This window comes from Nicotiana sylvestris, chromosome 5 (genome assembly GCF_000393655.2).
Source record: "Nicotiana sylvestris chromosome 5, ASM39365v2, whole genome shotgun sequence".
Taxonomy (NCBI): Eukaryota; Viridiplantae; Streptophyta; class Magnoliopsida; order Solanales; family Solanaceae; genus Nicotiana; species Nicotiana sylvestris.
The window spans coordinates 121,466,783-121,485,990 of record NC_091061.1 but is presented as its reverse complement, the minus strand read 5'-3'; the positions used below and the strand labels follow the sequence as shown (position 1 = coordinate 121,485,990).

At 38.1% G+C, this 19,208-nt stretch overlaps 1 protein-coding gene across 1 annotated transcript; it reads left to right on the top strand.

Annotated features, from left to right (window-relative positions):
- Positions 1–14,946: 14,946 nt before the first annotated feature.
- Positions 14,947–18,647, top strand: LOC138869242 (uncharacterized). The gene is made up of 4 exons (XM_070146845.1): positions 14,947–15,831; positions 16,459–16,752; positions 16,912–17,958; positions 18,573–18,647. Exons 1-4 carry the CDS (start codon positions 14,947–14,949, stop codon positions 18,645–18,647), a joined length of 2,301 nt encoding a protein of 766 aa, XP_070002946.1.
- Positions 18,648–19,208: the final 561 nt, after the last annotated feature.

Here is a 19,208-nt window from a genome sequence, read left to right as displayed (position 1 = left end):
ATGCACAAATCAATAAATGGTCTCAGAGGCAAAGCCAAGATTTGAAATGTATGGGTTCAGTATTCTAATTTTTTTAAGTTACTAAATTCTAAATTAATAATTCAGATATAATCTAATAATTTTTTAAAATAAATACAAGGTTTGGATAAAAGTTATTAAGTTCATCCGAACCCGTATTCGAAGGGCTAACTCCGCCCTGAATGGTCTAACCACTTAACCTAGGCCGTGCCTGTGTACCCCTACCTGTGTTATTGTGAACATGGAGTTTTCTTCTTCTTCACTTGTCATTCATTAATTAATTTACTCTTTTAGCACGTTGAAAATTCTATCTTAAGGGAGGAATATCCAATCTATTCACAAACAAGTCAACACTAAATAGACTGGTAAATTATTACTTATTTCAGAGTTGCCAATTATTATCCCTTGATTGACCAACTGCCGACCTTTCTAGATCCTCATCATAGAATTCCCTTCAAATGATTTTCTTATTTCTTCATCCTATGAATTTGATAGCAGGTTTTCGTTGTCAAAATGTGATTACGTGGACTAGTATGTAATTTATGTGAACTAATAATCCTAAAGCAAGCCAATGACGCTACCTAGCTTTAATAGCAATATTCTCTGTGCTCTCAAAAAGTGATTATTTTGACTAATAACAACGCTAGTGAAGCTTTCTTTTGCTTGATTATGTTACACAATTGCAGGAATTCAAGAAAATTCGAGGATCGTATCACTGCTTCAGGATTAACTCGAGAAAAGCAATAGAGAATGTTGATGTTGCAGAAGAAGAAGAGAAGAGAGGAATGGTTGGTTACCGTCACTTGCTTGTAGGGCTGAACTTTAAGATAGACCAAATCACCAACCTCAAATTGTCTATCACTCCTCTGGGCATCTGCTTGTTGTTTCATTCTGTGTTGAGCGGTGGTGTTTAAGTAGCTATAGCTTTAGTTCCCTGTTGATCTAAGGTATTATCAACTTCAGTTGAAGGTGACTCTCTTGGCAAGTAGGGTAAATGTAGGGGGGGTGGTCGACCATATAATGCTTCATAAAGGGTGGTCTGTATGGCTAAGTGAAATGAAGTGTTACACCAGTACTCAGCCATAGGTAAGCAAGAGTACCAATTAGCAACATAGCACCTTAAGTAGGTCTCCAAACTTCTGTTCTATACCTCAGTCTGTCCATCAGATTGAGGATGGTATGCAGAAGATGTATTCAATTGAACTCCTTGTAGTGAAAACAACTCTTGCCATAAATTACTAAGAAAGACAACATCTCGATCACTAGTAATGGTATCAAGTAGACCATGTAACCTCACCACAGTGTCTAAGAACACTTGAGCGACTGATTGAGCAGTATAACGATGTTTCAGTGGAATGAAATGACTATATTTGCTAAGCCTGTCCACCACTACCAGTATAACCTCATAACTTTTTGACTTAGGAAGGCCATCAATGAAATCCATAAAAATTTGAGACCACACTACATTTGGACAAAGTCTTTTACCTCCTTCCTCATACTAATTCTACAATGAAGGTCTTGATAGCATCTGGCAAAGCTAGAACAGGAGCTTGAGTGAGTGCTTTTTTCAAAGCTGCATATGCTGCATCTGCTGAAGTCGACCATTTGAACCTATCCTTCTTAGTTAAGTCAGTTAGAGGTTTGCAAATTACCCCAAAACTCTTAATAAATCTTCTGTAATAACCAGCTAGACCTAGAAATCCCCTAAGTTGCTTGAGGGTTGTTGGTGTAGGCCAGTTTTGGACTGCATATCTTTTGAGGATCAGTAGACACTCCTTCAGCTGTGATGAAGTGTCCTAAATACTCAATCCTCTAAACCCCAAAGAAATATTTGCTCCTCTTTGCAAAGAGCTGATGTTTACTCATCTCCACAAAAACAGACTTCAAATGAGTTAAGTGGTCCTCTATAGTGCTGTTGTATATGAGAATATCATCAAAGAAAAGCAGTACATATTTCCTAAGGAACTCCTGAAAAATAAAGTTCATCAATCCTTGAAAAGTTGTAGGAGCATTTGATAGGCCAAATGGCATTACCAAATACTCAAAATGTCCAGAATGAGTCCTGAAGGCAGTTTTAGGCACATCTTCCTTGTCCATTCCGAGTTGATGATATCCAGACCTTAGGTCTATTTTAGAGAAAACCTTAGAGCCCCCAAGTTCATCTAACAAGTCTTTCACAATAGGAATAGAGAACTTGTTCTGCACAGTGTGCTTATTCAAATCTCTATAGTCGATACACAACCTCCATGACTCATCCTTTTTACCTACTAGTACCACTGGTGAAGTAAAAGGACTGCAGCTAGGTTGAATGATACCTTGGTCCAGCATTTATTGTACAAGACTCTCAATAATATCCTTCTTAACTGAAGGATACCTATAAGGCCTTTTATTTACAGGTTCAGTACCATTTTGTAAAACAAACCTGTGATCAAAAATACTCCTAGAAGGAGGTCTTTCAGTAGGCTCTTCAAATAATGTAGAATACTCAACTAGTAATTGTACTAGCCTGTTATCTGTCTCAGGTTCCTCCTCAGCCTTAATAGCATGCCACTGTTCTTTTATCTTTCCCATAGGAACCACATGTATCATGCATAGTTGAGATAAATCCCCTGTATGTTTGACCAATTTCTCAGCTTCCTGTACTTTCACCTGATTACCAGCACCTCTGAGAAGGTGTTTCCTTCCCTTGTACCAGAATTCCATAGTCAACTTCCTAAAATTAAAATTAATGCCCCCAATTGTTAGTAGCCATTGCACTCCTAACACTACTACATATGAGCCTAAAGGTAGCAATAAAAATTCTGCTGAAAACTCAACACCTTGCAACAGCCAAGTGATTGTGCATACCCTATCTACCATCATATTCCCATTAGCAGCAACTACTAATTGGGGTTTAGTAGACTGGATTGTACATCCTAAGTGCTTGACCAATTCAGGATCTATGAAATGAACTACCAGTATCAATCAATATACGTAGAGCCTTCTTTACATGATAACAGTAACTTTTAAGGTCTTGTACCCTAGTGAACCATTCAAAGCATGGATGGAAATTTTCATCTGTTCCATACATTTAGATGGTTCTAGTTGATCCATTCTCTCCTCTTGAATTACTAACTCATGTCCCTCCTCTGCATGAGATCCTTCCTCCAACTCTTCTAGTTCTAATAAATATAACTGTTTTAAGCTATTAAATCTATGGCCTGGTACATACTTCTCATTACAGAAGTAACACAATCCCCTTGCCCTCTTTTCATTCATCTCATCTATGCTTAATGCTCGCTTAGTAAACCCCTTAGTATAAGTAGAACTACCAGAATTAAGAGTTGGTAATAGAGGCTAACCACTACTATTTTGTGCTGCATATCTCTTGGTTGAAGGATTGGTTGTATAAGCAGGCTGTTTAGTTGCAGCCAAGTTAACTTCTTGCATCCTTGCAGTTCTATACACTTGAGATAGGGTTGTTGGATTAGTCAGCTTAACATTAATGTTCAACTCATGCTTCAGACCCCCAATAAACAACTGATTGCATTTTCTTGAGATAACCTCACCCTATTCAAATTTCTTTCAAATATAGCTTGGTATTCCTTCACACTCCCAGTTTGCTTAATCATTTTGATTTCTTCTATTGGATCATCGAAATCAGCTCCAAACCTTTCAACTAATGCCATCACATACTCATTCCAAGTGGCAGTTTGTAGATATTGCCTATACCTCATAAAAGAGAGATACCATTGTATAGTTTCTCCTTCCAACTATAATGCAGCTACTTCAAGCTTTTCTTCAGCATCTAACTTTTTCATAGAGAAGAATTGTTCGATTTTGAATCGAGCATGATATTTAGCATGATGTACAACTCATTTATTTTATCACATGGTGAAAACACAGATAATCAATAAAATAGGTCCACTATTCAATGTCCTAGATACAACAGAGTCATAACTCATAGGGTGCACGCCCACACGCCCGTCACCTAACATGTGTGTCACCTCAACACCAATCACATAATACATAATTTGGGGTTTTATATCCTCAGCATTAAGTTTAGAAGAGAACTTATCTTAAACAAGCTGATTCCGACACCGAACAAGCCAAACGATGCTCCAAGAATGCCATCATGCATGTTCCAACCTCTGAACTGCTCGAAACCCAATTCATATGTTGAAAATCGCCTCGAAAATTGCCCAATTCCGAGCTCCCCAACTCAAAATATGTGAAATGCACAAAACCCTCGTTTTAACATTGTTCTGCCTCGTGTCTTGTGCCAAAAGATCTCAAAATGCACTTTTGATGCCTCAAATAGATTCCTTGTAAAATTCTAGTTAAGTTAGGCTCTTGAATAACTCCATTTGACCTTATATTGAAGGAGATATGTTGGTTTCAATATTTAAAAATAGTGCAGATTTTTAAATATGCAGCAGTAGCAATTTCGTAATTAATCTGAAAAAATCTGGCAACCCAATTCTCAGTAAAATGACCATAAAATCCTCATACGATGTCCAAATTTGATGATTCTTTTTGCTATGGCTCCGTAATTACGATACAGATCTAATGCTTCAATTAAAATAGAGACCGGAGCTCATTTATTCAATGTGGTACCATTTATGCTTGAAGAAACGGCGTCGGAACATAAGAAAAATGAGTGCAATACAGCCCAAACCTATACGAAACTCACCCGAGCCCTTCGGCACCCCGTACGGACATACCAACAAGTCCCATAATATAATACGGACCTACTCGAGGCTTCAAATCATGTATAACAACATCGAACGACGAAACACACCTTAAATCATACTTAATGAACTTTCGACTTCCAAAACTCGCGCTGAAACATATCAAATCAATTCGAAATGAACTCAAATTTTTCACAAAAGCCCTAATACATCATATGGAGCTACTCGTGTCCCTCTAACTACCAAGCGAAGTGCAAATGCTCAAAATGACCGATCAGGTCGTTATATTCTCCCTCACTTAAATATACGTTCATCTTCAAACGTGCCAAGAGTTGTTCCTAAGCCGTCAAACCTCCATGTAACCTTACCATGCACATATCCGGGGGTGATCCCACGTCACCCTATACCATATAGGCCTGACAAGATGATATAACTGAAGAACATTACTTCAACCTTAGTCCGTAAACCACAAAATCCAATTTCCAACATCCGGAATTTACTACAAGACCCGAATTTTGTATTTACATAGTGTATAAGTCTAAACAAGTTGTATCAAGCCATAACACCAACCCAAGATGTAATCATCTGACATACCACACGACTCACATACTCATAGAAAAATGTCTGATCACAGTAGCTACTCAAAACAACTCAATACCGGTAATAAACCTCATGTCAAATAGAGCCTCATTCTAACACCTTCATATACTGCCAACGATGAAAGAAACACGCATAAACTCATAACCATTCGTCAAACCAACAAGTTGTGGAACTCCATCTCTTTTGATAGGAACTATAGCAAATTTCTAAGCCGACTTTCGATGATGTCCTTCCAACCATGTTGTAATCACATTCTGATAGTAACCATTCTAGGTCTAATGACCTCATCTCATCCAACACGACCACTCTGGTGACATGACACATCAATACAATCTAAAGCCATAACCTGTGCAATCCATGCACCCAATAACAACATTCCAAATGTACTCAAATATGGAAAAATAACATCAAACAAGAGAACCATCCCGCCAGCTTAACAAGTACCATCACAACACCATGCTAAGAGCCTAGCACACATCGTAGAACCAAAACACACGAATCCAACACAAAGGATCATATCTCAACATAACTTCGCTGCAATGCGTGACCCCATCCAAACGCAGGTCCATATTATATACCTCAAGCCACCCTGCTCAAAAATCCATAACCACTCGAAATTCGACATCAAGTACCCAAAGTGCATTACCATAACCACATAGAGAAAATAACATAATTGTAAGGCCCCGTGAAAATTTTTGCTCAAAACCCGAGATCTTGAAGTGCCAAGTTAGGAATATGTGTTAGAAATTCATTGCGGTTCGGACCCTTTGGATTGATCTGTGCATTAAAAAGTTAAGGAATAATGTTTTTCAGAAGAGCAAATTTCTGCGGTCCATTATGCGGTCCATTATGCGGTCGCATAATAGCTATGCGGATCGCATAGTCGTCGCAGAGTGAGGTAGTTTGATGGTTAATTTTGAGGTCAAATATGCGGCCAATTATGCGATCGCATAATCAATATGCGGGACGCATAGTCATTGCATAATCTCCTTGGAATTTTGCGAGTGACAGTTCTGCGGTACATTATGCGACCGCAGAACAGGTATGCGGACCGCATTCTTGTCGCATACTCCGACAATTTGTTTATGTTTTGGAAGCCATTTCGCGGTCCCTTTTGCGGGCCTCATGTCAATTATGCGATCGCAGATCTGTTCCGGGGCTCCAAATTTCTAATTTTCTTACCCGACCCCATGTCGATATATTATACACTACCCTTTATTTTAGGCATATTTTCTGATGCTTTTAAAGAAAGAGAGAGAGAGAGAGAGAGAGAGAGAGAGGGTCCTAGAGGGAGAAGGGGTTCTTCATCAACATTTCTCCTAAGATCTTGCTTAAACCTTGAAGATTTGTCAAGAAAGGCACCTAGGTCTTCTTCCTAAAAGCTAAGGTTCTATAACCCAATCTCTTAATTACTAGATATAACTAGGATAGACCATTAGAAGGGTAATCCATGAGGATGAGAGTGGATATCTTACATGCATGAGTTCTTAAAGTATTTGGTGAGGTTTTGAGCTAAGGATGGGATGAGGGACGGTAGGATTTTTCACAGATAGTTTTAAAAGCATAACACCCACTTAGTGTTTGAAAATATGCTCAAATGAGCTAGAACTATGATCACCTCTCTAATTTGTGGTTCGATTTGTCATGTTCCTAAGAGATTGACGTTGCTAAGAGTCTCGGAGTATAGTAGGACTTAAGGAAAGCTCAATCGAGGTATGTAGGCTAAACTTTCTCTCTCGGAAGTGAATTCCATATTGTTTTGTAATTTAAGTGTGATTTGTCTACCAAAATGGTATAGCCTTGAGTCACATTTTAAATGAAAGTTAGTATACTAATCGGGTGAGAAGAATTCGATCTATTTAATGCTCCTAGTTGCTCTTATGTGTACTAAATGCCTTGATTGAATGTGCCTATTTGTTGATAAATTGTAAAGATGTTTAGAGATGAATCGAAGGAGAAAATGTGAAACAATTATGAAATAAGCATCGACTCAACTCTTATGAACTAACTTCAAAAATAGAATGGCCTAAGGGCCTTCTACCTGAACTATGCCCATAAGTGGTTGTTTTAGATAATGTTTTGCCTTATAAATACATTCAATGTAATGCTAGTCCTTACACATTCCGATGTTGAAATTGTGCATTTGTCATGATGGAAAAAGGGGTAATTCAAGGATAATTGAGGTGATTGCTTGCTTATAACTTCAATGTGTATTTCAATTATTGGTTGGCATGTTCCCCTTTGGGAAGAATCCTTTGTGTTTGATGATTTTATTACTATTGACTCGAAAATATATGATTCTTGGAATATTCGGTACATTGATATTGGTTGGTGGTCCTTGGAAATAAAGGAGATGGAAAATGTGGAAAACCAAATGCGGCCTTCGTGCCATGAAAAAGATGAAACTTGTGAAAGGCCCAAAGGGCCAAAGAAATAATGTTATCGAGAGAGATTGAGAACCTTAATAAAAACTATAAAATGTGAAAGGTATTGAGGTAAGCATGGTTGTGTTTATGCTATATTTGTATACTTGTATTTATACTACAATTGTGTGCAATATCAAATCAAATCAAAAATAATTTTGGGAGTATCATTAGCAAAATTGAGGAAGGGTGGGTCATAAGGCTCACACCTGAAACTACACGTGCCGGTGTAGGGATGGATAGTGGTTATTCCCCTTAATTAGGATGAACTTAGTAACATTTGTAAATTGGTAACGCCAACCCACACGTTATATGTGGGAAGGCAGCCTAGCCGATCGGGCCGTGATCGGACGCCATACTGCACACATGGTGGTATTGTGCTGGGAATCAAAAACTGGAAATTGTGATTGTGGTACATGTCTCCAAAGGGACGACCTAGCTGATCGGGTCGTGATCGAACTCCTTGCTAACAAAGACGGTGGTATAACTTATATCGGTGATAATGATCTCCCAACCAAAAATTATATATATTATTTTTGTAAACTACAAGACTTACATGTTTCAAATTGGATGTTAGTATATTGTTGATTTTGACTTACTGTTTTGTGGTTTCTTTGCTTGTATGGTTATTTTATTCTGAAAGAGGACTTTTAGCCTTACATACTAGTGCTATTCGACGGCGCTAACATCCCTTTTGTCGGGAGTGCTGTATCGTTTAATGATATAGGTGGTTCCATAGTGGGCGGCATCGGCCAGTGATAGCGGTACTCTCTTCCCAGTAGTCTTGGTGAGCCTCACTCCATCCCAGGGTCATGTCATGTATCTTTTTTTCATTTTCTTATCACGTTTTGAGGTATAGCCGGAACCTTGTTGCCGGAATTTCCTTATTACTCTTCTATTGTATTTAGAGGCTCCGTAGACTGTTTGTGGGAGGTGGTTGATGTTGGGAGTCCAGACTAGAAAAGTTGGTACTTGATAAACATGTTTTTCATTAAACTTATAAACTTGTAATATTTTGTAAACTATGAATGAAGTCATTGACGGAAATGAAATGAGAGTTGCTAATGGAAGAATGCTTAGTGTTTTGATAAATGGGATAGCATTCCCTCTTTATTCATGAACTAGCTTGGGTAGAATGAAATCTAACAGGCTTGCTCAGTCGGGTTTACTCGGTTGAGCGTCGGTAGCGTTCCACGGTTTTTGGGGCGTGACAACAATGCCACCATTCGAAAAGAACATAGCCAACGCGCAATCAATCATTCAACACCCAAATACCCATCTCGCTCAAATTCTGCTATAAAGCCCGAATAAAACCGCACCGTGTGTGTATATAATCAATGATTCACAACTCCTCGTAGCATAGAAGAGTAACTCACTGATCATTTCAGAAAAAATAAGCTCAACAATAACTGAATATCACATCCCTCAACAATAGTAGTATGGAGGCAACCAATCCGACCCGGTGTAGAACACACATCCTCATTGGGCCTACAATAGACCCTAAACCAACTTTGTTTACCCAAAAATAGACACATAACACTCTGAAAGTCCACAATGACTGAACCATAAAGCATACTATTATCTATCTAGCTTTGGCCACATCTTCACAGTCCACAACTACGAAACAATCTGTTTTTAAGAACTCCCGTTCTCCAAATTCATAGAACACACGAATCACCTTATCTGATCCCAACTACACCGCTTGAATGTATAACACATCTCTCATACATGATCATCCTACGAGGAATACTTATATAATTCTTTCGTGCCACAATCGATCAACCAAGCGAGTGCCGCAATACTAATGAAGCATCCATAAATCATAACACAGTGCCCCTTTTGAAATTTACACTCTCATCAAGCCATATCTAATAGTAATATCATTTATCTAGTCCTCTGAAGCCGTCCATGCTGCTTAAGAATTCATGACCTTCCCTTTAAAACTGAACCATGACCTTGCACATGTCAATCTCAACCCCACACAACACACTGTACATACCATGCCATTATATGAAAAATACGAGAACTTCATAATCCGCTCCAAGTCACAAGAAACTACTCGCTCAATCAGCAAAGAACTTTCCATTTGATTTCATCAAGAGAAAATCACTATACATCACATGCTCCTCACGTCAGTACAAAATATACTCCTCAAACTGTGGTAGAAACCATTGAGATCTCTTCGAAGCCTATTTTCACATAATTAAGCCATCACTGAATTCCTCTAACTCAGCCAAGCTACGGAGGCCATCAAAATCCAAGAGTATCGCCACAAAACACCTGTAGAAACTCACTACACCATAAGAACCAGAGGAGCCAATCACATCTGTTGCCATGCTGATCCAACCCGTTACCAAGTTGTCCTAATTCTCTGAATTCCTTTCGAATTGCCTTCAAATTGATACTTTTCCTTACTAGAACACTACTATCCTTAACCAAAACTTGCCCCACAAACTCTAGCATAGAAACACACCGCCCTAAGGGTTATAGCCGCTGAATTCCCTTTTTAAGTATCCCAAAAGTACCACAACCAAAATTCTTACTCTGAAGAGACTTCATACGAATCTAAAGCCATTACCTTCACCTTCTCGATATTGATATGTAGAATCCATAATGATATAGAAATGTCACAAGTCTTGACACCATCCAATGTAAATCTCAGTTTCTAGCCAAATACACATTCTGAAGATTCCTAATTGTTACATATAAATCTTGAACCCATTAGAACCATTCTCGAGAGTCATCCACTTTACTCAACTCTCAATAGCACCGCCCAAACAGATCGGACGACCAGTGCCCCATTAGCACACCAACTCCCTAAGAAGTAATCCATACCTCTAAGCAACCGAGCAAATTTATACTCCATGAACACTACATCCTTCACTAATAACCACTCAATCATTCTATGATTTTCATATACACATAGAGTGTAATACAACCTGTATCTAGAAATTCCCTTACTCGAGTCATCCTCGACCTCAACCTCTGTAAGCCATAACTAATTCACCAGTATACCTCAAAATGAGTCTAATACAACACACAACTGTGCAATCAACCAGTCAATAATAGACTCCCCCACTTGGCGCAAAGCAAAGGAATAAAGCATCTGATAACTTACAGTACCCTTACTCTATTGCTGCCAAAATCCTGCGCTGAAATTCAACTAAATCGTTCATAATCTCATGTAACACAAACCATCTAATATCTTAGATCATCTTCAAATTCTCGCGTTCACCATTGTAACAGTCAAAGCCAACTCTCATAATGATCCATACTCAAATTTTGACACGTATAATTCACTAGTAAAAGAGAAATTGCTACAAAACAACATAGGGATCACACAACCTCAGGACACCTCACAGGAGATAACCCACCTGCTTTGCCTCAAACCGACATCTTTCCATACCCTTCCACAGTCACAAATACTACGGAATTACTTAATCTTCCTGATTCTGAACTCATCAACAAGACATGAGAATCTAATTCGTTCCAAAGTTAAACAACATGAAATATCCTCCAATATGCTCATAACTCGATACTATACGTCACATCAAGGCAGAAGTCAAGCACCCAATTTACATCTCAATCAAACTCTTTTTTTCAAATTCAACCCATATGAACACATCTCGCAGCCACATCATACCCATCACATAGCCATCCAGCCACAAATCCCACTAATAGGGACATTACCGGACATATAAATGCAATGCACGTGCTCACACAATCAATATCTCTGAGCTCAAGCTACAGTCAAAACCCGACCTCAAGTCCTCCAGACTGGACCATCAACAACACACAGAAATCACATCTCGCACTTCATCTAGGGAATCATAAAACGTCGATGCACAGCTAATACCGAATGCTCAAGTGCGCATATGAATGTGTGGAAGGAATTCAAAGGATTACACTTCAAGCTGAATCAATGCCGCACGATTAGGAAAGAAAGATGGAAAGTATATCCTAAATGCCTTGTAGCCTCTCAAAGATAGGTATGGACGTCATCATACCATCCACAAGACTCTACTAGATACTTGCTCATGACTTGTAGAATCTATGAACCTAGAGCTCTGATACCAATCTGTCACGACCCAAAATCCACCAGTCGTGATGGCACCCAACCCAACCTGGTAGGTAAGCCAACTAATAACTATTCAATTACAACAATATTAAATAAATAATTAAACATAGGAGTTATCTGAATCCTATACAATTCCCAAGGACTGGTAGTACAAATCATGAGCTTCTAAGAATAAAGTTTACAAAGCTGACACGAAAAGAATACATCTTCTGTTTGAACATTACATAAACAAAGTTTTATAATCTAAGGCTACCGTGAGAAAGAGGCAGCTACAGCAAGAACACATGTACGCCTTCTAATCCAGTAACCATCGAACACATCAACATCGACATCCGAGATCTACATGCACTGTGCAAGAAGTGCAGTATGAGTACAACCGATCCCATGTACTAAAAAAGTAACAAGCCTAAACTTAGGTTGAAAGCAGTGATGAGTTGGAACATAGGTCGGGTCCAACACAAATAACCAACAGCAGTTCATACAACGTAGAGCATATAAACAAGGAAATAATTTCAGAGATAAAAAAATGTCCAGCTTTCGCATAGTTTTCCGAAAATAGTTCCACATTTCAAGAATAACAGTGAAAACCCAAATTTTTTTATCGAAATCCTCGAAAAATTTTGAGATAGTTTGAAACCTGTAGTTTTCTTGAAAATCCTTTCCACAGTAAATAAAAATTATTTCATTTCCATTCCAAATAACAAGTGTGAAATACCACTCTATGCCCACATATCAATGTGTGTGAAAAGTCATGAATGATGTGATACCATACAACATGAGGAAAATGCGTCTCTATGCATGTATGCCATATATGTATTCCAATGCCATGTATCTCATAGATGAATCATGTACTCACACTCTCAGAGTACTCAACCTCATTATATCACACTTTTCACTCATCATACTCAACCACTCGATATTGTATATGGCACATGCGGCCCAGGGAAGATCCATCCCGGAATATGTATACATCACTGACTATAAGTCACCCAGTGATAATAAGCGAAATCTGGGTGATTTAGCTATTGTTTATGCTTCTGCTTGATGATATTCCAATGATATATTGTGATTAATTGATGAATTATGGGCTTTAATAGTGAATTGTATACATTTCAGGTAAAGAAGCGTATATTACGTAAATCAAATATGATTGGAACCATTTTGGAGCAATAAATGAAAAACCCCTCGGAATTAATTATGGTGGAAGAACAAGAAAAGAATCAAGAATATGGGACAACTGGACTAGCGCGGTCAGATGCGCGGCCAGATGCGCGGCCGCGCTAGTCCAGACTTCGGGAAAGGTTGTTTAAAGGGGTAAAATTGGAATTTCTTCAAAATTCCACTCAATTTACAAAAAGCAAGAACTCCATTATTGGAGTTAATCAGATTTTGAGGAAAAGAGCTGATTTTTAGAGAGAGAAGGAGGAGGAAACTCATCTTCAACTATCAAAAATCAATAGGAACATCAACTTGGAGCAAAGATTGAAAGAGTTTTTCTAAACCTTCTCTTAGTATTTACATATATTATGTTTAAAGATTTTTATTGTTGTTATTTTTATGTGAATATGAGTAGCTAAAAACTCAAGTATTCTTGGGTCATGGATGTTAGATAATTATGTTATTTGAAGCCTAGATTGAAGATCTTGAATCTATCGTTATGAGTTGTTTATTTGATTCTGCTTCTAATTATTTTACTGCGTAGCTAACAGTGAAATATTATTTACGAATCTTGAGTTAAACTTGAAAAAGGAAATTCTTGATTGCATATAGAATCAAATAGAGCAAGATCCGAATCCTGGGCATCGGGTGAAAGATTTGCAATTAAGATAGACATATACTTAATTGCCTTGTTTGGTTGAAAAATAGGAGTTGTAAATGCATTCTTGCTAATATTAATACCATAGACATATAGGTATTAGTTTAACTTGAATAGATGCATAAGAACTCGAAAGATTCTTATGAATATTATTAACCCTATAATCAATAACCCGGATAATTCAATTAATTAATCTAAAGCTAAAATAGTAGCATAATTTCTAGCAAGTCCATGACCCGGGAATATATTTATCCAAATTGTTATAAACATATTGTGTAATTGGTGTAGTAATTTTGTGTTGAATTATTGTGCAATTATTAAGTAAGTTGTAAATTGGTTCTTTATATATTTTGTGATAATTTAGCTTGAATTGATAATTGTTTGAGTCTACATCAGTCGATAAGTTGATCACAATTCCTCGTGGGAACGATACTTTACTTACTACTATATTACTTGTCGATCGCGTGCACTTGCGTGAGTGTTTTGGTCGCAACAAGTTTTTGGCGCCGTTGCCGGGGAATTTGAAATTAGCTACTTGACTGTTTTAAGATGTTATTAGCTGTTAATAAAAACCTAAATTTTCCATCTACTTTGTTTGTGTTGCGCAGGCTCTTCTCTTGAATGCGGAGGAGTAGAAGCACAAACACTCTCTTCCCTTTTGGTCCTTAAATTGAACGAACAATTCATAGAATAATGAAGGAGTGGGAAGCTAGAAACAAAACATAAAGAGAGTTGGACATTCAAGTTCAACCACAGCCAACAGTGATGGCAGGTAATCAAGAACATGCGATGATAGAAGCAGCAAGGCCAAACCTTGCTAATATGACTCAGGCCATTGTGAAGCCTGAAATCACCGGTCACTTTGAGCTTAAACAGTACATGGTGTAGCTGATACAGTCCACTGGGTAATATGTTGGTCTATCTCATGAAGACCCACAAAGACACATTCAAATTTTTTTGGAAATAACGGATACTTACAATTATCCAAATGTTTCCAAGGATTATGTCAGGCTGACCTTATTTCCCTTTTCATTATTGGGGGATGCTAGAGAATGGTTGCAAAAAGAGCCAGCTAATTCAATCCACAATTGGGATGATTTAGCAAAGAAATTCCTAATCAAGTTTTTCCCCACCAAAAAGACAAAGTTTTTGCGGAGTCAGATTCTTGGGTTTCAACAACGGGATGGTGAAACTCTTCGCCAAGCTTGGGAAAGATACAAGAAACTACTTTGGGATTGTCCTCATCATTGTCAAACTGATGAAGTACTGGGCCATACTTTTGTTGATGGATTAGACGAAACTTCCAAAATGAATCTTGATTCAGCTTGTGGAGGTAGTTGCATGGCAAAACCATACAGTGAAATACAACTTCTGCTAAATAACTTTACTGCTAATGATCATAATTGGCAAGGTGAAGAAGAACCTAGGAGAGCAATGAAACAGAAAGCAGGGTTACTTGAACTGGATGACATTTCCGCCATGAGAGCAGATTTAGCAAAATTGGCAAATCAAATGACCAGAATGACAATGGGAACATCACAACCAATGCAGCAGGTTCAACAAATGTCAGTTTGTTGTGAACTGTGTGGAGATAATCACACAAGTGATATGTGCCCAACGAATCCTGAATCTATTTATTATGTGGGGAAACAAAGCAGAGGGCCGATGAACCAACAGGCACAGTATGGGAACACTTACAATGCAAATTGGAGGAATCATCCTAATTTCTCTTGGGGTGGAAATCAATCAAATCAGAATCAATATAGACCCCAAGGAAATTTTAATCAACCTCAAAGGCCACCACAACAGGCAGAAGAAAGTACAAATGATTTATTAAAAAAATTGTTGCAAGACAATCAACAACTCAGAACGGACTTCAGAAATATTGAAAGGCAAATGGGACAACTGGCTACAAATCAAAATACTAGACCTGCAGGGGCACTTCCTGGTGATACAGAGAAAAATCCTCAAGTGAGTGCAATTACACTTAGAACAGGAAGGGAGTTAGAAGAAGTTTCATCAAAGAAAAAGAACAAGCAAATACCTGAAGGTGAATTGATTCCCAAAGCAACACAAGAGGAAAAGAAAGATGATACAATTCCAGCACCTGTAAACATTTCAAGGCCACCACCACCATTTCCACAAAGGTTGCAGAGAAAAAATGACGATCTCATGTTCAACAAATTTCTCTCTATGTTGAGTCAGATTCAATTGAATATTCCGTTGGTAGATGTGATTCGTGATATTCCAAAATATGCCAAATACATAAAAGACATTGTGGCTAACAAGAGGAGACTGACTGAATTTGAAACAGTTGCACTTACTGAAGAGTGCACTTCAAGGGTCCAAAATAAGCTTCCTCAAAAGCTTAAGGACCCTGGCAGCTTTACTATCCCTGTAAGAATAGGCAATGTTGATGTAGGTCATGAACTTTGTGATTTGGGAGCAAGCATAAATTTGATATCATTATCTTTGTATAAACAATTGGGTTTGGGAGCTCCAAAACCCACCACAGTGATGTTGCAACTAGCAGACAGGTCCATAGCTTACCCGGAAGGGGTGATAGAAGATGTGCTACTGAAAATTGGGAAATTTATTTTCCCAGCTGATTTCATTATCTTGGATTTTCAGGCCGATGAAAAAGTTCCTATTATATTGGGAAGACCTCTCTTGGCTACAGGTGATGCTATAATTAAAGTAAGAGAAGGAAAAATGATCATGAGAGTTGACAACGAGGAAGCTGTTTTTAATGTATATAAAGCAATTCAACTTCCTCGGCAGTATGAAGAATTGTCTATGATATCTGTCATGGAGATTGATGAACAACTTGTTACCTCAAGTGTATATTTGCAGGATTCTTTAGAAAAAGCAATTGTGTTATTTGAAAGTTTAGAGATTAATGATGAGGTTGAGGAGATGAAACATAATTTGGATGCAACATGTGAATATATAAAAGGTTTTAATCCCTTTGAACCGTTGAACAGGACAGATGGTCCTCCTCTGAAGCCCTCGGTTGAAGAAGCTCCCAAATTGGAATTAAAGCTTTTACCTTCTCATCTTCATTATACTTATTTGGGTAGTTCTGAAACGTTACCTGTTATTATTTCGGCTGACTTGTCTGAATTGCAGGAGGAGAAATTGTTAAGAGTACTACGTGAGCATAAAAGAGCAATTGGATGGACAATGTACGACATAAGAGGTATTAGTCCAGCTTTTTGCATGCATAAAATTCTCATGGAGGAAGAGCACAAGCCAAGCATAGAACAACAATGCCGCCTAAATCCGAACATGAAAGAGGTGGTAAGAAAAGAAGTGATTAAATGGCTTGATGCAGGTATTGTATTTCCAATATCTGATAGCAAATGGGTAAGTCCAGTCCAATGTGTTCCAAAGAAAGGAGGAATGACCGTAGTAACAAATGAAAATAATGATTTGATTCCCATTAGAACTGTTACTGGGAGGAGGATTTGCATAAATTATAGAAAATTGAATAATGTCACCCGGAAAGACCATTTTCCCCTTCCCTTCATTGACCAAATGCTTGATAGATTAGTCGGGCAGGAATACTACTACTGTTTTTTGGATGGTTACTCGGGATATAATCAAATTGTTATAGCCCCAGAAGACCAAGAAAAGACCACATTTACATGCCCCTATGGGACATATGCATTTAAAAGAATGCCATTTGGTCTTTGCAATGCACCTGCGACTTTTCAAAGGTGTATGATGGCTATTTTCACTGATATGGTTGAAAGATTTGTGGAAGTATTTATGGATGATTTTTCTGTATTTGGATGTTCTTTTGATGAATGTTTAATGAATCTTGATAAGGTCCTTGCTAGGTGTGAAGAAACAAATTTGGTATTAAATTGGGAAAAATGCCATTTCATGGTACGTGAAGGCATAGTCTTAGGGCATAAAGTGTCTAAGAATGGATTGCAGGTGGATAAAGCAAAGGTGGAAGCAATTGAAAAATTACCTCCACCAACATCAGTTAGAGGCATTCGCAGTTTCTTAGGCCATGCGGGCTTTTACCGTCGTTTCATCAAGGATTTTTCAAAAATCTCATCTCCTTTGTGCAGGCTTCTTGAGAAAGATACATCTTTCAAGTTTGATGATGCTTGTCTGAAAGCATTTGATGAGCTGAAACGAAGATTAGTTACTGCACCGATTATCATTTCTCCAGATTGGAAACTTCCATTTGAATTGATGTGTGATGCAAGTGATATAGCCATTGGAGCTGTTTTGGGGCAGCGGAAGGAGAAAATATTTTGTTCCATTCACTATGCGAGTAGAACTCTTAATTCATCTCAAATGAATTACACTGTTACTGAAAAAGAGTTGCTCGCAGTAGTATGGGCATTTGATAAGTTTAGATCATATCTAGTGGGGACAAAAGTCATAGTTTACACAGATCACTCCGCTATAAGGTATTTATTTGCAAAGAAAGATGCCAAGCCAAGGTTAATTCGATGGGTTCTTCTTTTGCAGGAATTTGATTTGGAGATTCGAGATCGAAAGGGAACAGAGAATCAGGTTGCAGATCATTTATCCAGGCTGGAAAATAGAGGCCATGTCACTGAAGGAGAATCAATCAAAGAAACATTCCCTGACGAACATTTGCTAGCTATCACTTCGGATGAAACCCCGTGGTATGCTGATTATGTGAATTTCATTGCAAGTGGGGTGACTCCACCAGAATTCACAGCTGACCATAGAAGAAGGTTCTTACATGATGTGAGATTCTACATGTGGGACGAGCCTTTTCTATATAAGTAATGCGTAGATCAATTGGTAAGAAGGTGTGTCCCTGAGGAGGAGATGAATGCAATATTGCATGACTGTCATTCTCCTCTTTATGGAGGTCATCATGGGGGAGACAGAACTGCACAAAAGGTTTTAAAATCAGGTTTTTACTGGCCAAAATTATTTAAAGATGCACATGCTTTTGTTAAAAATTATGACAGGTGCCAAAGAACAGGAACGATCACGAAGAAGCACGAGATGCCTTTACAAAATATTTTGGCAGTAGAACTCTTTGATATCTGGGGAATAAATTTCATGGGACCATTTCCATATTCTAATAGGCATAGATATATTTTGGTTGCAGTTGATTATGTGTCTAAGTGGGTTGAGGCCATTGCTCTTCCCACTAATGATGTGAAGGTAGTGGTAAGTTTCGTAAAGAAGCACATTTTCACACGCTTTGGAACTCCAAGAGGGTTGATAAGTGATGGAGGAACGCACTTTTGCAACAAATTGTTGAAAAATATCCTAGCAAAATATGGTGTGAGATACAAGGTTGCTACTGCATATCACCCTCAAACGAGTGGTCAAGTTGAAGTGTCAAATAGGGAAGTAAAACAGATTTTGGAGAAAACTGTGAGCGCAAATAGGAAGGACTGGTCCGGTAGGTTAGAAGATGCATTGTGGGCTTACCGAACTGCATACAAGACTCCAATAGGTACTTCTCCATACAGGTTGGTTTATGGAAAGGCATGTCATTTGCCTGTTGAGCTAGAACACAAAGCTTATTGGGCAATCAAAAAGCTAAATATGGATATGGACTTAGCCGGTGAAAAAAGACTGCTACAACTCAATGA